The sequence below is a fragment of the Tenrec ecaudatus genome, chromosome 10 (genome assembly GCF_050624435.1).
Source record: "Tenrec ecaudatus isolate mTenEca1 chromosome 10, mTenEca1.hap1, whole genome shotgun sequence".
NCBI lineage: Eukaryota > Metazoa > Chordata > Mammalia > Afrosoricida > Tenrecidae > Tenrec > Tenrec ecaudatus.
The window spans coordinates 51,083,403-51,105,279 of NC_134539.1; the positions used below are offsets into that span (position 1 = coordinate 51,083,403).

At 54.0% G+C, this 21,877-nt stretch overlaps 1 protein-coding gene across 3 annotated transcripts in view; it reads right to left on the minus strand.

The window, feature by feature from the left end:
* Positions 1 to 21,877, minus strand: part of AKNA (AT-hook transcription factor) — a 53,696-nt gene that overhangs the window by 19,582 nt on the left and 12,237 nt on the right. For all 3 annotated transcript variants that reach the window (XM_075560366.1, XM_075560364.1, XM_075560365.1), the window contains exons 2-7: positions 17,732 to 18,091; positions 12,272 to 13,320; positions 10,874 to 10,948; positions 5,951 to 6,107; positions 5,096 to 5,250; positions 2,414 to 2,473 (exon numbers count right to left, since the gene is read on the minus strand). In XM_075560366.1, coding sequence (XP_075416481.1) covers positions 2,414 to 2,473; positions 5,096 to 5,250; positions 5,951 to 6,107; positions 10,874 to 10,948; positions 12,272 to 13,320; positions 17,732 to 17,999 — 1,764 coding nt within the window. In that variant the 5' untranslated portion in view covers positions 18,000 to 18,091. The remainder of the gene's footprint in view (positions 1 to 2,413; positions 2,474 to 5,095; positions 5,251 to 5,950; positions 6,108 to 10,873; positions 10,949 to 12,271; positions 13,321 to 17,731; positions 18,092 to 21,877) is intronic.

The following is a 21,877-nucleotide window of genomic DNA, read 5'->3' on the forward strand; positions in this document are numbered from 1 at the left end:
AGAGGTTTCTAAGTTGGGAAGGTAACAAAGAGAGACAAGAGCTGAACCCAGGCCTGGGGGTTTTGGGTCCCAACCGTTGTGCCTGCCCCCCACGGTCAATGTGATACTAGCTAAGACTTGGCTAAAATTATGGGTGGGGCGATCATCCCCATTGCCATCTGTAGAGGACAGACCAAGGCCACGGCCAACCTAGGACCCAGTCTTCAGTCAAGCTTGCTCTTCCAGCAGCTCACAAGCCCCCTGGACACCGGGGAGTAGCAAAGAGAGGAAGAAGATGAGTGGGTTTACTTTCTAAGAACCTCTCGCTGTCCCGAGGAGCCCTGGTAGGTTATGCATGGAGCTGCTAGCCACAGCGCCAGTAGTTTGAATCCACCAGCCGCTTCTCCGGAGGAAAAGGAGGCTGTCTGTTCCTGTGAAAACATACAGCCTTGGAAACCCCGGAGGAGCAGATGCACCCTGTCCTGTAGGGTCGCTGTGCACTGGAATGGACTCGGGGGCGGGGTTCCGTTTTGTTTTTTGGCAACTTAAAGTGCAGCAGACTCCCTTGCTGTGTTAGGACAGACAGCACACATCTGTGTGTGGGAAAAGGCAAGGGATGACTCTAATGACAGAGGAAAAGCCACATAGGGAATGTTCGTTTGCAAAACAGGTGTGCCGGCGATGCTCCACCTGCCCCTCCAGACCCTCTCTCAGCCCTGCCCCCCTCCACCGACTTGGTGTGTTGTGAGTCAGTGGGCTCCCCACCCACCTGCTTCCTGTGGGGCCTGTGGGCACACCCATTTCCGGCGGGGGGTGGGGGTGGGGGTGGGGGGGGAGGGCTGCTACTCCCAGGTCCGCCACTCCCCAGTCGAACACTCCCTCCCTTCAGGCCCCTGCCGGCCCACGCTGAGTCACATCTGCTCCTTGACCAGACCAGAGCGATGCAGCAGGAACTCACGCCATACACAGCCATTGAGGAAGGCAAGCTCAGCTGCTGTGGTGTCCCCCTTTCCCCCCCCCCCCTCGCCCACAGCACCCACGTGCAAGGGCTGTTTGGGCAAGTAGATAGCCTTTCTTGTGAACGGCCTGAGCGTGAGTGTGAACTAGCAACCTTTCAGTTAGCATTGAGCGCATCAGTCATTTGCACTACCCAGGGACTCCTATCTGAGTATAAAGGAACAAATCCAAATACCCCAAATCAAACCCAACTCTAGGTCATCGGGTCGATGCCGACTCCAGGGACCCTGTAGGACCTGGTAGCACTTCCTGTGAGTTTCCGAGACTGCTGCTGCTTATGAAAACAGAGCGAGCCTGGTCTTCCTCCTGTGTTGGGGCTAGTGGTTGCCAATGGCTGACCTTGTCATCGGCAGCCTGACACATACTCACTCCGCCTGCAGGGGTCCTAAACCACATACAGTTATCTAAAAGCATCCAGACCAAAGCCCTAAAGGAGATAGGCCACTAATGATAAGGTAGGGCTTCCTCCTCCTTTCATGGTTCCGACTTCCCACGTTTTTGGAGATTGGGCAAGAGAAATGACCTTATGGCTGCTGGGAGGCAGGCTCAGTGACGGGAAGCTGTGTCTGAGACCCTGGGTTTGGGAGCCAGGCCCTGCCACCTGCTAGAGGGCGAGCCTTCAGACCCTCTCTGGGCCTGGGCTCCATCTGAATCTGTGGAGGCGATGATGTCATTGCTCTGTTGGATCCATGCAATGATGTGGTAGTTACATACTCTGTTGTCAACTTGAGACTTATGAGTGAAGGGGTGGAGTTTAGCCTGTCACTCAGGTCACAGCTTGATGACCTCATTTGGAGGTGCTAAAGAGATAAATAGCTCACTGGAGGCGGGACACAGATACACTCCCTGTGAGACATTCCTGTTGACAGGACACCTGGAGCTACACTAGAGCCCTGGAGCTGAAGGAGCCACGTGGAGATTCACGCTAGTACTGATATGTTTCCACCGCCACTGGATCCACAAGACCTTCTACCCACTGGCCTGTGATCTTCCTGCATTCGGTGTCATTGCATGTGTTGCATGAGTCTGAAGAGGGACTTACAGACTGGTATCAGACATATGGTGTAATATCAGACTTATGGACTTGATCTGGTCTGGTCTGGGGTGCTTTCTTAATATACAATTGCTCTTGGATATAAAGTTCTTTCTTATACACGTGAGTGTCTATGAATTTGCTTCTCTAGCCCACCCAGACTAACACAGAGGATGAGTGAAATCCTGGGCAGCAAAGGCTGTCCATGGGGCCTGGCACACAGCACCGGGCTCAACTAGAGGCAGTTCCTGTGCTAGGGGGGAGCGTTATGATGGAGAGCCAAGCTGGGGCTCATTGTTTTAAGAGAAGCCAAGTCTGGGATTCTCTGGTCTTGCAGCAAACGGAGTTTCAGCTCCGCGGTCATCCCCGTGGGCTGGCCATTACCTTGAGCTGGTCCTGCGGTGTGAGCAGTCCCGTACGCAGCAAACCTTCGAAGGACTCCACCTGGGCGTGGGAAGGAGCAGGGATGTTGTCATTGATCTGGACTAGGGGTAGTGGGCCCCGCAGACGCCTATCCACACCAGCCACGTGGCGAGCTGGGCCCAGCCCAGGTGGGGCTGGCTGTCCATCCCAGAGGAGCCCCAGGAAGCCCTGTGCTCCTAGGGTGTCCCATGGCTGCATCTTCACAGTGAAGCCCCCAGGAAGGTGTGGGCAGTCCAGAACACTCACGGGTGCCCTTTGGACCTGAGCCAAGCCCCACCCAGCAGCCCAGGTGGAGGGAGCGGGGAAAGGCCTAGTGGTGTGTGGAGGAGCACGCAGCCCTTCCCAGGACTTGGGGAGACAGGTCTGTGCAGCCTCATGCGGCAACATCTCTAAGACCTGCTCTCTCATCCCAAAGCACGCAGCCAAACAGTGCGTCGAATGCTACCTCTGAACACCATCTTTACGGAGTGAGACCTGTACAGATATGCACATGGTGCTCTTTCTCAGAAAACACACAAGAAACCAGGAGGGAAGCCGGGTGGCTGGGGGATGAGGGCAGACAGATGGGTGTGAATCCAGCCTATTTCACCAATGTTCACACCACTGTGGCGCTGGGAGCTCCTTAAAGGGCTGAGGGACTGGGGTGGGTGGGTGGGAGGTGAGAAGGGCGGGGGGAGAGGACAGTTCTTCACTGAATACACCTTTGGCTTGGTGTTAGTTTTAAAGAACATTTTTAAATTATAAAAACCCTACTATTTATACTGCCATATGACATTAAATAGCACAATGGTGTAATGTAATGATCTATAGCAGACATATTCTGTAGAAGGCTACCGTATGTTATATAGTATATTTAGGATAGCAATGATATAGATGTTGCCCATGTATGTATAACATAATATGTAACGCAGTACCTTACATAACATACCAAGGGGTACCGGTGGCCCAGTGCAGAGCCCTAAGGGCATCGTGGTTGCGTGTTGGGCTGCTACCAGCGAGGTCTGCAGGTCAAGACCACCAGCCGCTCCACAGCAGATAGATGGATGAAACTTTCTACTCCGGGAAAGAGTCATCTCAGAAACCCAGAAGGGCAGTTCTACCTCGTCCTATCGGGTCGCTGTGAGTCAGAATTGACTCGAAGGCGGTGAGTTTGTTATTTCATTTTTTGGGGGAGGCGCCTCAGGTTAAGTCCTCGGCTGTTAACTCAAAACAGAATGATATGTCATCACTTAAACATGGTGTGAGTTACACTCGTCATTCAAATGTTTGCAGTAGCCACATGAGTAATAGACTTTCCTTAACACAAAGTATCATTTTCAACACTGTGGCACAGGGAATTACCTGAGATGGCTCTTCTAGCTGGTCTTTGAAATGTCTACCAGATGGCCAGATAAAAGCCAGGCCAAACTCACTGGCCTGGAGGCAATTCTGACTCACAGCAACCCTGTAGGACAGGGTGGAACTGGCCCTGTGAGATTCCAAGACTGTAACTCTTGACTGGAGTAGAAAGCCCTGTCTTTCTCCAGCAGAGTGGCTTGTGGTTTTGAACTGCCACACCACCAAGGCTCCAAGTGACTGGATAGGTTGATGCAAATCTGAGATGTTTGTGACCCACCACAGGGAACGGAAAGCTTGCTATTAATGTACACAAGGTATCTGAACCACGTGGGGTGGGTCCTTACAAATAGGGTGTGGGGGACTCTGACATGAGGATTGGTGAGTTTTGCCATCAGGCTAGATTTAAAATGAACCATCGCAGAAGCAGTGAATCACACCACGATCAAGAAAGAGGGACCGAAGGGGTAGTATGCCTTTTGGACCCTGAGATCCCTATGCACTGAACTTCCATGAAGCTGCTATTTAAAATATGGCGGTGTTTCTCTGGGGGATTTAGTTCGCTTTATGGACATGGTGATACGTGTCACTACTGTATCTCCTTTTGCGACGACTGACTGCTAGGGAGCTCAAAGTGCTGGTCAAGTGGGCAGGGCCCACGCAGACCTATTGTTTACTGGTGTCATCCTGAGTTCATTGAATTTTTTTCTGCCTTTACTTCCCCTTCACCCCAGCTTCCTCGTTCTGTCTCCAGAATGTGGTTATAATGCACGCATCTTCGGAAGAGGCTCTAAAGAACTTCGGGGAGAAGACCAAGTGTGTGCATAAAAATAGGCTGCAATGTACAAGCCCCCAATAAAATGATTTATTAAAATTAAAAAAAAAATTTTTAAAGAGGCTGCAAACGATTCACTGTGCCTTGGGACTGCTTGATGAAAGTCTAAAGGCCCTGTGAGAGGTAGCTGAGAATTGATTTTGCTAATGAAATGGACTGAGAAAGTGAGGCAGTTTATCTTCAAGAGAAGGTTCCATTACTCTGCCAGAATCCCCAAAGAGCTGGCAGTCTCCCCAGGAGCAGATGAGGGGCCACTGGCGATCACATCTGGAAGGACCAGATGAAATTCAAAAAGCCCAAAAGCAAGAGGTTGAACTCTAGCTCTGGGTACATGGAGGTGGATGGAGCCATGTGGTCCCTAAAACCAGGGGAGGGGGCTCATGCTCCCCAGGGGCTGAGTTCATGCCAGTCCTGGGGCAGGGGGATGGGCATGCTGGCCTCTTCTGGGCAGGAAAAGCTAGGATTGTACTTACCTTGGCCAGGAACTGGCTGGCCTGAGACGCCAAGGCCTGGGTTCGCTCCGCTGAGGGTTGGTGCTTGGCCATGTCTTGGTTCTCGGGAAGCCGGCCTGGGGTGGCAGCGTTGCTGGGTGAGGAGGGGCTCAGTTCTCCTTGCTCTGACTGCCACCCTAGAACATACACCCAGTGGAGGCTGGAGTCAAGAGCAGTCCCTCAGGGGCTGAAAGACAATGCCATCCTCCAAACCACCAGCTCCACCATCAAGTCAGAGCTCAGTCCTCTCAGCAGATCCTCACATCACCCTGAAGCGCAGGCAGGGCATAGCACTACCCCAGCTACAGGTGAGAGCAAGGTCTACATCTGCCTGGGATCACGCACCTGGGAAGAAGGAGGCCAACGCCCTTACTCTCCCTCCACCAACCTGAGCCACCTCAATGGTGTGATCAAGAGCTCTGGCTGGGCTCAGAGGCTGCGGGTTTAGGTCCTGGTCCTACCACCTGGTGGCTGGGTGACCTTCAGCCTCTCTGAGCGTTGGCCTCCTTCCCTGGCAGTGGGGCAGACCTCTCAGGTAGATGGCGTGGGACTGACTGATAGGGGTATCCAGGGCGTGGCTCAGGGCCTGGCCACAGGAGGCAGCAGGTGATCCTGCTCTTTGCAATTTACCCAAGATGCCCTGCTGCTGAGCAGAGCCTGATCTCGAGCAGGCTGCTCTGGCTCTGAATGGGGCACTTCTCACAGCTCAGTTTTGCTTCTGTAAGTCCAAGGGCCACAGAGGGAGCTCAGCCCAACTCACCCCGACCTGAAGCCAGTGCCATCCAAAGGTAACTGTGTCCCGTGAGAGCAGGCGCCCAGTTCCTCTCTCACGCTCACCTGAGACCTCAGTGGCCTGAGGAACCTCTGCAGTGCCCGGCTGCCACTCTGCTGTGCGGGGCTGGGGAATGGTGAAGGACAAGACCTTGGTGCCCTGGGACACTGTCCCCATGTGGACACTGTGGCTGGGCCGGGGTGGGTCAGAGTACAGGTTCACCTGTGGGAGAGGGGAGGAAGAGCCAAATCAGGGTCAGGCGAAGCCACCCCAAAACGGAGATTTTCTTCAGTCATACCCCCATCCACTTAACACACAACCCTGCCTCTGCACAAGGGGCCTTGGGTGAGGACAGATGCTGGAGAGGTGCGTCCACGCCCTTCCGTGAAAGAGGAGCCAGGCAGGAACCATCACCCCCCATTTTATAGAACTCCTGTTATAAAACTGAGGCTCTGAGAGCAAGTCCCGTGCTAACAAATCTCGTCGATGGTCTTTCAACTGGGGTGAAAACCTGCTCGGTATAACCCCAAGGCCTATGGTTTCCACTACTATTTTTTTTAAATGAATCACACTCAAAGCAGTAATTACAATACGTTCTATAAATCTCCATCGTTTGAAGATGACATGCAGACTGCGAACAGCCCCATGGGAAGCCTACAGCCAGGCAGATAACCAGGAAGACCATCTGAGGGTTCACGCGTTAGGAGAACCAAGTGCTGTACAGGAGCTCTGTGCAGGGACCGGCCCTGACGGTCTGCTTGGGGGAGAAGGGTCCTGTTCAGCTCGGCATGTGCCGGTGCCGGTGCACGCCCCACGGTGGCCATGTGCTGCCAAGGCCCAGCTGCCCCCTCTGCGGTGACAGACCCAATGGCCTACAAAGTATGCTATGCACACTTTCTATTGGCCCTTTAGAGGAAGCTGGTCGATTCTTGGGTTAGAAAATGCAGACAGACTGAGGGTCACATCAGGCTCCACCTCCTCACCTTTGGGTCCCAGGCCAGCTGACTTAGAGCCCATTGCCATCGTCACCCTTACCACCACCATCACCACCACCATGACCACTCTCCACCACCACCACCACCACCACCACCACCTCCACCATCACCTCCAGCACCATCACCTCCACCACCATCTCCACCTCCACCTCCACCTCCACCATTATCACCACCACCACCACCACCACCACCACCACCACCTCCACCTCCACCATTATCACCACCTCCACCACCACCACCACCACTACCATCATCACCATTATCACCATCACCATTATCACCATCACCACCATCATCACCACCACCACCACCACCACCTCCACCTCCACCATTATCACCACCTCCACCACCACCACCACCATTATCACCATCACCACCACCACTACCATCATCACCATTATCACCATCACCATTATCACCATCACCACCATCATCATCACCATCATCACCATCACCACCATCACCATTATCACCATCACCATTATCACCACCACCATTATCACCATCACCACCATCACCACCATCACCATTATCACCATCACCATTATCACCATCACCACCATCACCACCACCACCACCACCACTATCATCACCATTATTACCATCACTATCATCTTCACCACTACCATCATCACCACCACCACCACCACCGTCATCATTGTTATTAATGCACCGATCATGGAAGGATGACCCACTGGAAAACTGTGTACCGTTCTACCAGCCTCGGTGGAAAAGCTCCTCTCCCATTTGCCCCCTTGGTCTCTGCTTGTCGTGATGCCAGGTGGGTTTCGTTACTGGCTCTCTGCCATGCCAAGGGCAGGTGATGGGCCGCCTGGGGGAGCTGGCTTTCTGCTTAAGCTGCTCTTCACGTCTGGCTGTGGCAGAAAATCTACTCCAAAATGAGGGGCAATCACTCAGCGTGGCTGCGCCCCTCCCCTCTGCCAGACTGGGCCTCACTGGTTGAGAACAAAGCGGGATCTTAATAATCCCCAGGCCATCTGCTCACCCTGGCCTGTGAGGCCCAGCCAGCCAACACAGCCCTTCCTTCTGAAGTGACCTAAACCCCAGGGGATGCTATCTGCTGCCGAGCTTCTCCCCACATCCCCTCCCCAGGTCCCTGGGCCCACCAAGGCCTAAATTAGTGGGGAGGGGTGCTAGAAACCAGCAGGTGAGGCCAGGGAGACCCTAGGCCCCTTTGTCTCAGGCATCAAAGAGGAGCATGAGAAATGGGCTCAGATGGCCATCCGCGGAGAGGGGCTCGGGCACAGCGCTCAGGCCCTGCTTCTCTGGACACAGTCTGAACCCACCACGGGGCTAGGACACCCCTTTTAAGCCAGGTGTCCCAGAGGTGCTCCACAGACACTGGCGCCTCCGGCAGGCTGTCCAGCAGGTTTCTATGCAGCTGAGCAGCGAGTTTGGGAAACAGTGGGTTAATGAATAGCCATTCTCAGCACAGGCCCTTCTCACAGCCTTTTAAATGCTAATGGATTATGAATGGGCACCAGGAGGGGCAGAGAGAGGAGGAAGTGCTTCCCCCAACCCTGTGAACACAGGAACCGTCCACAGCAACCCCACTCTACCCCGCCAGGGGCTCTGGACACACTAGTGATCCTCTGGACACGCTATGGGAGAGGAGGTTTTATACTCCCCCCCCCTCCCGCCCCCGAGCGAGTTCTTTCTGAGGGAACTACAGGGTTCCTCAGCCCTCTGTAGTCACCCAGGCCCCCACAGCTGAGATGGGCAGGGAGGTGGGGCAGGGAGCTTTGAATGTGGTCAGATCCCCAGGAGCGCCCCTTGGCGGCTGTGGAGGGAACAGCCCACCAGCAGCAGCTGATGAGGTTCCCTACCCATTCCCTCTCAGCACACCACCCCAGGCTGGGGCCTACCTCTGTTCGGGCCAGACCTTGCTTAGAACCATGGCCTCGTCTCCCTCCCTGGGCAGTGTGGCAGGAAAGGCTGCCAGCACCGTGTCTAACCCTAGCGCTGGAACTGCTGAGTAGCCTGGGGCGAGTTCCTGAGTTGCCCTGGGCCTTGGTTTCCCCAAAGGCGTGTTCCTTAGGGCCACAGGCATACATACTGCCACCTGTTGTGATGTTAGGATGGCGGCTGCCATTCTTTTGCTGCATCCACTAGTGCCTCGGGGCGGGGGGGCACCCAGGTGTGGGGGAAAGGGTGCGGTCTCTGGAACCAGGTAGACTTGAGGTTCTTTCTCAGCTTTGCCTCTGAACAGCGATTGGCCACTACGAGCCCCTGCCCTTGACGGAACCCCAACAAGAGGACATCGCTGCATTGCATAGCCTTGCTCTCTGAGGGTCTTCTCTTGGTCAGTTCCCACCAGGTACCGCCTCTCCCCCCACACAGGGGCAGGCTGAGTGGCCCAGGGCACACCCCCTGGCTTGGCTTCTTCCTCCTCTGAGCTCTGAGCAGAGTGCAGGGGCTCAGCAAGTCCAAGGGTCCCCAAGCTCAGTCTGAGGGGTGGCACTGCCGGACTGGAAGTGTGGGGGAGAAGGCACATTGCCTGGACAGAGTGAGGAAGTCCCGGAAGCCCGGATGCCGGTTCCTCTTCAGGGCCCCGCGGGACCAGGGGCCAGCTGCCTCCCGACAACCTGGGGCCCCGAGTTCCCCTCTGAGGTGGTTACTGGGGGCCCTGCACGGAGCTGCTCTTGCAAGGCTCTGGGACTGGGGTCAGCAGAGTCCAGAGTGACCGGCCACACCCTTTCCTCATGGAGAACCTCAGGTTAAGGGCCTCAGCTCCAGACAAGGGGTGAGCCACCCCACCCCCCCTTACCCTCTAACACAGACACTCATACACACATGGTTCCCTCCACACAGGGAGGGTCTGAGTCCCCACTGGGTTGGGTCAGAGCTCCAGCCACGACGGGCTGTCAACAGGAACCGCCATGGCATCCCCTAGCTCACAGGGCGACCGTCAGGTAGACCGGGTAGAGACTTGCATGTGCCGACTGGTTTAGGGAAATTGGGAGGGAGGAGCTGCTCGGGCCCTCTGCCCTGGATGGAGCCCATGTCCACGTTAGTGAACCTGGAACAAAGGTTTGGGCCAGATGCCCTGCCCTCTCCGACTGGGTCCGGCTCCACAAGGAGCTTAGACACCTGGCCCAGCCCGTCAGCTTCTGTAGGCAGGAGGGGGGGGGGGGCTTTCCAGACGAGCCGAGTGCGGCCGGGAAGGGAAGAGACCAGGTGTGGGGACGTGTAGGGGCACCTGCTCTCCCAACAGGTCCCCTTCCGCTTTCCCAGCATGGCTGCCGCTGTTCATGGGTCACGGGCTGTAACTCCAGATGGGTCTCAGGCAGAGCCAGCAGCTCTGGGAGGGACTGGGGAGCCTGTGAGAGTGCAAGGCTGTCCTTGCACCCCACATCCAGACCGCAGCTCCCCACCCCCCTCCTTGCCTGCCTGGTGGGGCAAGAATGGGGCACAGGCAGCCGGAAGCCACAAGGAACTGCAACAGCCCCCACTTCCTGCCTCAGCCCAGAAAGGCGGAAGGACCCAAGTGCAGACCTCAGAGCCTCTTTCCAGATGGGGTGTGGGAGGGGGCTGGGTCGCTCCCTCTCTGGGCAGCCAGGCTGATGAGAGTCTCTGGGGCAGACAGTGGGGAGACCACCAGCAGGGGCTGCACAGAAACTGCTGTGTCCTTGGGCTCGGAGAGCCCGAGGAGCCTCCTTCCGGTTGCCCAGCCCTGGGGCTGGGAGCTAGGCCCAGGTAGTCTTACGCCCAAGCCCATCTCAAGACGGTAAGAGTTTTGAGTGGGCACCCCAGGATCCTGGGTTGCAGGCCCTAAGGACGTCACAGCACATCCACGGCAAAGGGGAGCCCAGAAAAGGCAAGATCAGTGCCCAAGGTCAGAGGGACCTGAGCAAGACAGGGGCTGGGCTCCCTCCCAAGATGCAAAAAGCAACACCCCCACCCCTAAGACTGTAGGAAAGTGGCATCCCCACAGGGCCCCGTCTCACACTCCGAGCCCCCCAGCCTGGGTACCTTGGCGCCGAGGCGCAGCTGGTCGATGGTGTTCTCTGCCTCGGCGTACTTGGTGAGGAGCTTGTGGTAGTCCTCCTGCAGGGGATGGAGAGTGCCCCAGTCACAGCCAGACACACAACGCCCTCCTCCCAGCTCCTCCATGGGGGATCCCCCTTGGACCAAACACCTCATGCTGCCCATGGGACTTGTGGGCTCCTCAAAGAGGCCGTTTGACGGTGGGCACTCCCATGACCCACCTCTGCAGGGTCAGAGGTCCCAGCCTGAGTCACAGGGAGTGTGGGCCAAGGGCCTGGGGGCTGCAGTACCTTGATGCCTGACTAAGGTGACCAGACGTCCCGCTTTTGGCAGGACAGTCCTGATTTTTAACAAATTTTCCCACATTCTGCGGTGTTTTTTTAAAAAAATCCTGATATTTGGGAAGAATGCATGACAAGGTAGGGTATGTGGTTTCCGGCTGCCATGTGGCTATTTCACCAGGATATGAGTTTCATCAATAGCGTCCCGCTGGTGTCCCACTTTACCAATGTTAAAATCCGGGCACCTTATGCCTGATCCCCAGCCCAAGCGCTGGAATGGCTTCTTCATCTGAACTCGCTGCCCATCTATGGGGTCAGACTTGCCACCAAGATAGGTGCTCTGCTCCCAGTGTCCCTAGTACTTTCAAAGGCTGCGTGGCTGACTCCTCCAATCAGTCAGTCACTCGAAGGACAGTGAGCAGACATGCAAGTCACCGCTCTGTCTGCTCCCGTCTCTACTTCCCCGACACCAGCCCAGAGCGCTTCGTCCTGACTCGCCAACACAGGGGAGCAAAGCAAAAACAGACACAGATCTCCTGGGCTGCCTTTGAATGGAAAACGTGTTTAAATCCAGAAGACATAAGCTAGCGTCTCCTTTGTCTATCCCACAGAAGCAGCCATCCCTTGGTCACCAAGTCATTGACGAGGGCAAGCTGGAACGGCCCTGGAGAATCCCAGGCCTGCCCCACAGAAGGAATGTTGGGTGGAAGACTAGCATCGGAACCCAATAGAACACGCTGTGGGGCCACCCTGGGGGAACCATCGCACCCAGACAATGGCCACCAAGGCCAGCAGGCCCCACGGCCTTCCGAAAATTGCTCTCACCCAAAGCCCCTCCATGCATGTTGCTCCGGGTCTCGAGGGGAAAGTGACCTGATCAGGTGGTGACAAGTAAACAAAGGACATCTGACCACACAGGTGTACTCGCTGCCTGTGGACGAAAGCCCTGTGCTACCTTCAAGTCTATCTCTGGGCACAAGTCCTTGCTCCGCCATCCTGGGACTCCTGTCCCGATCCATGGCCATCCCATCCCAGCCAGTCTCCAACCCAGGTCAATTGAGCACTTGGGGACTTGGGGCCCCTATCCATTCATCCAGCTTACCTGAAGCTGGTGGACCAGCTTGGTGGCCTGCTCTGGTGTCTGGAACTCTTGGGGTACCCTGGCGATGGAGGGAGCAGGGGGCAGGTCCCGTGCTGAGCCGGCTTCCCCGCTGCTGAGCAGCACCTCCCGTACAATCTCCGCCGGCGACTTGAAGATCAGGGGCCGGGCATGGCCCTGCGGCTGCCAGCTATGGCTCTTGGCCTTGGGGGGTTGGTAGCTCTCATCTTTGGGGAACCTCACCCGGGGTCCCACTTTGGAGAAATCAGGCAGTGGGTAGTTTAGCCGTCCCCGGCCATACTTGGAGGCATCAGAAGAAGAGCGGCCAGCCAGAGTGGCCCCCTGCCTGGGCAGCCTGTCCCGGGGGGTTGGCTTAGGCTGAGGATTTAGAGGGCTGATGGAGCCAGTGAATCTGGAAGGCAGTGACCTTGGGGCTATCTTGGATTGCTTCCAGGTTGGGTCCCTGGGCCGAGGGTGGGAGAGGCTGGGGGGTTTTCTCCATCCATCTCTGGGGCACTGGAGGCTCGGGGGTGGGGGTAGTGAGAAGTCATGGAATTCTGTGGGGGTTGCCTGAGCAACACCCCCTCTGGTTCTGTCAACTGGATCGAGGTGGCAGCTGAGGGGCTGTGGGAAAGTTTCTGTTGGGGGAGTGGGCTGAGGGATATGGGTCTCTCCTTCCCACGCAGAATCCAGGCTGTCGCTGGGATGGCTGAGGCTCACGGTCCCACTGCTCCAGGCCCTTGTAGAGTAGAGGTCAACGGATGGGCTGACCTCAGAGTGTTCTGCAGGCTTGTCTCCACAAGTCTCCTTGTCAGAGGCCACCCAGCCCCTGGCCTGGCCCTTCCCCAGAGTCAGAGAGCTGGGGCTCCTATTGCCCTCTGAGTGGAGATCATCCTCATCCCCCCGCCTGGGCGAGTGCTTTCCAGCTTCCTCAACTTCCTGAGGATCATCCGGCTCCTCTTCAGTCATGTCCTGCTGAGAGTCCTGCTGGGGGAACCAGTACAGCGGCAAGTTGGAACTTTCTGGGCTGTCCACATCCTCGGCTTCAATCTCTGGAAAGACAGGTTGACATTGACTGGGCTTACCGAAATCATCTCCACCTTCCTGAGCTTCCATGGGTGCTTCCTGTGGTGAGGCCAAGAATCTCTATGGCCAAGTGCTTGCCTGGCCTCCGGAGATCCTCTAAGCTCCAAACCCCGGCTCATGATCGCCCCGACCTCAAACCTGGACCCAGTGTTCACCATTTCAGCAAAGCCAACACAATCCCCGCCAGCTGCCCCTGAAAACCAGAAACCTAGGAGCCACCTTGACACTATTCTTCCTCCGGCCCCTGCAGTCCAATCCATCACTTGGCCCTGTCCATTCTACTTTGTACCCACCGCTCAGACTCACTGCTACCCCATCCATCATCATCATTACGAGCCCTTTCCAACATTCTCTCTCACCAGGATGACTCCTGAAGCTCCCTAGCCATTTCTCCAATGGTCCTCCTCAACCACCAGCTTAAAACCCACTGATAGCTCACCATTGTTCCCAGTAGGAGGGCTCACCCTCTAATGGAGTGGTTTTCAACCTTCCTATTGCCGTGACCCTTTAATACAGTGCCTCATGTTGTGGTGAGCACCCAACCATAAAATTATTTTCATTGCTGCTCCATAACTATCATTTTGCTACTATTATGAATTGGGCGATTCCTGTGAAAGGGTCATTTGACCCCCAAAGGGGTCACGACCCACAGGTTGAGAACCATTGCTCTAATGTGTTCTTAGGTCCCTGCCACTCAAGCCCCATGAGCTCTCTGGTTCATTTCTCATCACCCCTCACCCCCAGCCTCTCCTTGGTTCAGCCACATCGAGTACATACCAGGTTCCCCCTCCCCATGGGCTTTGCACGTGCAGGTGATCCTTCCTGCTTCCCTTCAGGTAGTTCACTCCTATTGGCCCTTCAGGCATTAGCTTGATCTTTACCTCCTGAAGGAAGTCTTTTTAGCTCCTCCAAAGTAAGTAAAATCCTCCTCCCTTTGATAAGTCTCAACACTGGATACCTCTGCCTCACATCACTAGCACTGCTACAGTTTTCTCTTTGTTTGTAGGATAGTTTCATTGATATTTGTTGCCCTCTATGAAAACAATAATAATTTATAATTTATCAAGGGGTCATAAATTTGGGCGGGGGTTAGGGGAAAGAGAGGAGCTGATACCAAGGGCTCAAATAGAAAGTAAATGTCTTGGAAATGATGATGCCAACATATGTACAAATATGCTTGATACAATGAATTTACAGACAATGAATTTACAGAATGTTATAAGAGCCCCCAATAAAATGAATATATATATATATATACATCCCTCATTATACCACAGGCTCAATGAGGGCAAGTATCTGCTTCAGTTATTGGTACGGTGGGTGCTGCATATTTGTGCCTGACTGAAGGGAAAGATGGGAAGAAAAAGAGGGAGATGAAGGAAGCAAATCCAAACCTACTGCCATCAAGCCGATTCAGACTCACAGGGAGCCTGAGGATGGCAATACTTATGGGAGCAGATAACCTCTTCTTTCTTTGGAGGGGTGGCTGCAGGGCTTGAACATGGACACTTGTAGTTACTGTCCAATGTGTACCCAACAGCTCCACCAATGCTCCTATGCAGAGTTCCCAAGAAATAGAGAGGCGCTGTAATCATTGCACAGTCAGGGCTCAAGAAATAGCCATCCATCCACCCACTCAACCTGCCAGCCAACCGACCTATTCCGCCTTCCATCAATTCATCCACTCACATCACCTGTCCATCCATCTCTCCATCAGTGCATCCAGCCCCTGGCCCATCCATCCTCTTGTCCATTCACCCACTGCCCCTTACTCCTACAGCACTTGTCTGGCCAGTCACTGTGAATTAATGCACCTAATCTGTTCTAGACACCGAGTCAGTCTCTGGGACATATTCAAAGCCTCCTAAGTCACAAGCCGAGTCAAAGATGCGTCTCTACTCTGGCTAGATGAAGCTCTGTACTAACCTGGACCATTCTCTGCTCCACGGGGCTCTTCCCCTTAACTTCAGAACCCCCCACCCAGCAAGTCTGGCTTGTTACAGCAGCACACCTGAAGCCTGGACCAGTGAAGATCACACAGGGTGGTCAGCACCATCCTGACCCCACCAGGGCCCTAGCCCCGCAGGCCAGTCTGGCTCAGCTGCTGGCGGTGGTGAAGTGGAAGGGAAGGGCGCGGTCCCTGCAGTCAGGAAGCCCAGGTGTCAACACTGCTCCCTCTGGTCCCTTACTGGGAAAGCGATGCCTCTGTGAGCGCAGGGTCCTCACTCAGATGTGACACTGACTAGCCCCTCCTACCTGGCAGAGATGGTGAAGAGGAGGGCGGGAGGGAAGGCCTGGGTCCTGCCTGGCCCAGTGCCTGGCATGCAGTGAGGCCAGGGCTGTGGTCTCAGCTATTACATCATAGCAGAGGGTTACCATGTGACCCCTGGGAGAGAGGCCTCTGCCAGCTTGGAACACTTCCGGAGTGGGCAGCTGAGGCAGCTCACACAGGCCAGGCAGTGGCTCCTCTACCATTCACGTGGGGTCTGTCTGATGCCAAGCGAGGCTCATGCAGGACAGGCGCCTCATTCATGGGCACACACAATAGCCACCGCCCGCCCAGCTCTTTCTGAACGACACTCCTCGCACACTTGATCAATGTAGCCCGGCACGACCTGTAAGGTCAGAAGCATCGCACCTGTCTCGCAGACGGGAGCCCAGCGCTTCAGGAAGACCAACAGTGTTGCCAAGCAAAACTAGGATGTTCGTCCTTGCTGGTGTTAGCGCAAAAGGAACTCGGCTAATGCAGAGGACAAGGGGCACCAACTCTGCCATTGGGAACTGGAATGTCAAACACCGGAAAAAGGGCCACACTCTGTGATCACGGGGTGTCGAGGGGAGCAGGTATCAAGCATCAGAAGACACAAACAAACAACCATTCTGATGTGAGCAAGGGGGGGGGTCAGAGTGGAGACTCAAAACCCATCTGTAGACAATTGGACACCCCCTCACAGAAGGGTCACAAGGAAGGGACGAACCAGCCAGGGTGCGGTATAGCACCGACAAAACACACAACATTCCTCTAGTTCTTTAAGGCTTCCTTCCCCCCAACCCTCCATCATGACCCCAGTGCAGTCTTACAAATCTGGCTAGACCGGAGCATGTACACCGCTACAGACAGGAGCTCTCAACACACAAAATCCAGGACAGATAACCCCTCAAGAACAGTAATGGGAGTAGCGATACCATGAGCATAGGGGAAAGGTGGGGGAGAAGGGGGAGAAAGGGGGAACCAATCACAATGATCCACGTACAACCCCCCTCGCCCCTGCAGGGGGGCAAACAACAGAAACGTGGGTGAGGGAGACAGCGGACAGTGTAAATTATGAAAATTTAAAAAATTTATAAATTATCCAGGCTTCACCAGGGTGGGAAGGTCAGGGAGGGAGGGAAGAAAGAGGAGCTGATATCAAGGGCTCAAGTAGAAAGAAAATGTTTTAGAAATGATATGTACAAATGTGTATATGTACAAATGTGCTTGATACAACGGATGTATGGATTGCTATAAGAGCTGTAAGAGCCGCCCAATAAAATGACTGATTAAACTAAAAAAAAGGGGGCACGCTCTTGTATTTAGCTCTTCAAAGTACCAAAGAAATGACCAAGTACACAAAATTGTACTGCTAAATACTACTTACTATCCAAAGTCAGAAAGCGCCCTCATGCCAAGAAACAATGGCACAGTCAGGCCGGTCAAGACCATGCAGGTGTTAGAAAGAGCTTGGGGAAGAACATTGGGCCACAGGGGGTAAATGTTCCTGTCCATCAAGCCAACCCGAAGCAGGTTACAATATAAGGCAAAAACCAAACTCACTACCATCGAGTTGATGCCGACTCATGGGACAGAGAAGAACTACTTGTGGGTTTCCAAGGCTGCAGCTCTTTCAAGCCAAGACCTAAGTCGCTGCAGGAATAGAAAGCCCGGGTTTTCTCCTGTGGAGTGGCTGCTGGTTTAGAACTGCTGACCTTGCAGATCTCAGCCCAACTCGTACCTGCGACACCAGGGCTCCGACAATGTAGTGCAGAGACTCCCACTCCCTCTTCATGGCACCTCTGCGTATCTATACGCAAGGAAAGGAGTGCTGGGGAGCGCTTAGCAGGGAGGGCTGATACATCATGTTTCATTTTCTCGCCTTTTCTATTTGCTGATGATTTCCACAGTGAACACTATTATCACTTATTTTTGCTGACATTTTAATTTTCATTAAGTTAGAAGTGTTTATGGCTTTAGATTTCCCATTTTAATTTTAAAAGCTCAAGCAAAGATTCTAATTTAAAACATTTACAAACACCCACCCACCTCCCCCCTACAGTCAGGTATTGGGGGGGGCAAGAGTTGGGGGCCTACTGGGAGTTGGGGGGAAGGATCAGTCTCACCTGTTTCTGCAGACTCTTCAGATTCGGAATCCTGACACCCACCAGCCTGTGGGTCCCACTCTGGGGCCACTGGGCACTGCTGGGCCAGACGGAAGTCCTCCAGGAGCTCGGGGCTGGCGGCATCGGGGGAGGGCTCGTCTCCCCAGCCTGGGGCACCACTCCCAGTGACATTCTTCTCCTCCGCTGCCCAGGCCCAGCGCCGCCTCTGCCGGGGCCCCTTCCCCAGACTCGGCTCTGCCCAGTGGACCTCAGTTCCTGAGCTGGCCATTGGGCCGGGCCCACACCTCACCTGGGCCACTTCATCCTTGGGGGACCAGAGTCAGAAGTGGCTCCTCTCAAGACCTGCCATCCTGCTATGACCTGTTGAGACACAATCAGGGGAGAGCATTAACCCTCAAGTCCCCAGCTTTGTTCCAAACAAAAAGTTATCACAGGGACCAGACGGCCATGGGCTCACCCGTGAGCATGTCACCCTGCCTTGTTGTTGTCCACGCAGTAAAACTGGGAAAATAATTCCTCTCTCCCTCTATGAGTTTGTCAAGAGCTTTAGGTGCTGGACAGAGACCCAGTGGTGGGCACTGGGCGTGGGAGCCCTGTCCCTTAATGTAGAGAGGAGAGAGACAAATAACCAGGTCACTACAAATCCAGGTCCTAGGGGATGGGGCAACATTGGGCTGTCACCCAAGAGGCCCAGAAGACAGCAAAGGGCCCAGTTTAGGCGCCACTCCCCCTGGAAGCCTTCCTGAGCTGCCCACAGTACAAATTCAGACTGGGAGCTGGAGTGAGTTGGGGGAAGGGGGTATAAAAAGAGCCATGAGCCAGGCTCAGGCCCGGCATGCAGTCTGGTGGCAGGAGGGAGCAGCCCCACCAGGTGCCTTCCTGGATGTGGAGGCGGCCCCCGCTGGCCGCAGTACTGAGGGCAGGGGCTGGATGAGGAGGACACCAGAGTGTGTGAGGAACCACTGGCGCTGGGCACACTGCGGAGCGCTCTCAGGGAGAATGGATCTGCCTAGGATGTCGGAGGACAAAGAGACCCGTTAGGAGACTCCTTTCTGCCTCCCTTCCCCTCCTGCTTCTTTCCTCTTCAGCCACTCAGCTCCTTTCCCGCCCTCCTGCAAGCCCAGACATGCCCCAAACATGCTGCCAGTCCCCAGAAGCACACAGCCCACAGGCCAGGAAACCGAGGTCGCTTTCAAAAGGAGACCCCAGTCTGGGAGGGCCCAGAGAGCCTCAACAAGCCAGCAGGGACCTGGGGGTGAGCTTACCCACAGTCCTGGCTCTGCAGATGCAGGTCAGCAAGTTGAGGGGCCATGCCCAGAGCCACACTGCACACAGGACTCAATGCCTTGAGTGGATGCCGACTCATAGCTCCCCTGAAGGTGGTAAACTGAGCACATGGTAGAATGTGTTTGGCATCATTTCTACACTCGTAACCACAGGCATAGAAAACTAGCCCGATTTTGATAAAGATCTCCAGTGTTCCGAGATAGAAATGTTTTCAAATACACGTTCTCCAGGCCGAATGGTGTGCCTCCCCCTCCCTCACCTCCCCCCCACCCGTTATAGCCCTCCATTCAAAAGCCTAAAGGAGCTGCCATGAGTGACATCTCATACTTGCATCTGCCTACTCACTGTGCCTAAAGGTTATCTGTAGATAAGAGCCATCACATTCTATAGCCAACCCAAGACTCTCTTGCTGATACTGATCCCAGATTGCGCCCCTGGGGAGGGCTCAGGGCATCCGAGGACAATTAACCCTAGGTCAAGATGAAGACTCGCCTCCCTCATTGCTGGTTTATCGTGCTACCTGCTTATGATATTCCCCATGGACTATGTAATGTTGGCTACATGACGCGCGTGCCTTAGGAACCTAGATCCGTAAGCCCCATTACATATGCTCATTGGAACATACTTTCACGCTTGGTCCTGGCATGGAATGAAGAGCCCCTGTGCCCTGCTGTCTGTTAGCCTTTAATATTTTCCACAATCACGTTTGACTATGGGGAAACCCTCAGCCCACATCGTAGCACAGGGCAGAACTGCCTCTGTGAACTTCCGAGACTGTAACTCTTTACTGGAGCAGAAAGCCTCGTCTTTCTCCATGGTGGTTTTGAACTAGTGTCCTTGAGAAACACAACGCAACTCGTAACCACTAGGCCACCGGGGCTCTGATGTACACAGGACAGCCAGGGGCAAACGGCCAGCCTCCCGTCCCTCCACGCACCATAGCAACAATGGACAATGGAGCAAAACTGCAGGCCTCCCTGGACAGGCGTCTGTGTCTCAGCCTCGTGAGCACTTGGCTCCTAATCTGGAACCTTGATTTATTGAGAAAAATCAGCAGGCAACTATTTCTGGACAGAGAGTTCCCCAGGGAACCGTCCAGTCAGGGAAGGGCTGGGATAGGAGCCGGGAGCACAACATTCTCCCCCAACGGCCTGCCATGTCTGTACTCCTGCCCAGTCGCCCTCTCTGACTCCGCAGAATCATCGCCCACGGCACCTCTCTCTAACCCACAATCCCCTCACATAGGCTGCATCCAGTCAGGGCTGGCTTGGGCTAGAAACATCCTTGTGCTGGATTTGCCCTCACAGAAAAACTATAGCATGCAACGGTGTGACATCACCCCGCTGACCAGCCTGGGAATTATCCATCTGGATCCAGTTCTAATTTTTAAAAATTTTTAATTACAGAGCTGCCCATCACGAAAACCTTGTTTGTTCACATGCTCACATGCATAGTCTACCCTAGTTGATGATAGGTTTTAGAAAAAAATACAACAACAAAAAATTTAAGCTGTAGTGGAAAATAAATAGTAAGTATTATAAATAGTTCTAATCTCTGTGTCCCATATCCTTGGGGGGGTGCAGGGGAGGTGGAAGTTGTACTCATTAAAATCCCTACCATGGCTCTCACCTGGTGAGCACGTAAGTAAGAAGACCTGGTGGCACAGGGGGTTACAAGTTAGAACGGTGTGTTGCAAGATCAGCAGTTCGAATCCACAGCTGCTTCTCAGGGGAGAGATGAGGCTTTCTGCTCCCATGAAGAGTTACAGTCTGAGAAACCCAAAGAGGCCATTCTACTCTGTCCTGTAGAGTTAGGAGAAGTCAGCACTGACTCAGCAGCCTTAGGAGAATATTGTTGTAGAGTCTACTGAGCTGATTCTAATTCACAGGGAGCCCATGTGCCCGAGCAGAAAGTGGAACTAGGAGCCCCGGTGACTTAGTGGTTACGTGTTGGGCTTCTAATGACAAGGGCCACAGTTCGAAACCACCAGCTAGTTCTGTGGGAGCAAAAGGAGATTTCCCTACTCCCGTGTAGAGTTACAATTCGGAAGCTCACAGTGGTGATCCCACCCTGCCCTACAGGGTCTCTGTGAGTTGGCATTGACTGGAGGGTGGCGAGTGATCTTGATGGAGGCAGACTCCCAAGTCTTTCTCCCGCAGTCCCAGACCGTGTTTCAATGCCAACCTTTCTGCTAGCAGATGCAGGAGTGTGCAATCATTGTCACATCTTGGGTGCTTTCAACATTGTCTAAGAAAAGGAAACAAAAGTATCCTGAATGGAAAAGCAAAAGTATCTCTATTTTCAAAGGATGCAATCCGATGTAGAGAAAGCCCTAAGGTCCGCAAGGCAAAGTATAGAAGCATGCAGCAAAGTTGCAGGGTACAGAGTCAACAAACGAACTCATTTGAGTTCTACACACTAACAATGAGATATCTGAAAGGAAAATCAGGGACATAATTCCATTTATCATAGTGTCTAAAAGAATCAAATGTCTAGAAATAAAAATAACCACTGGGAGAGATTAAAGACGATTTAAAGAAATGAATGTTCATGAATTGGAAGACTTAATATTGTCAAAACGTTATGATCTATAGATTCTCTGCAATCCTTGAACTCCATTGGCAAGTGCTTCAAGCCCTCCTCATTTTCAGCACGGTTGTGTCATCTGCATATTGCAAGTTGTTAATAAGCCTGCCTCTAAACCCAATGCCACATTTTTCTTCACATCATCCACCTTCTCTAATGATTTGTTCAGTATACAGATTAAACAAGTATGTCGAGAGGTCACAGCTTTGTCACACACCTTTCCTGATTTTAAACCATGCAGCGTTCCCTTGTTCTGTTCACAGAACTGCCTCT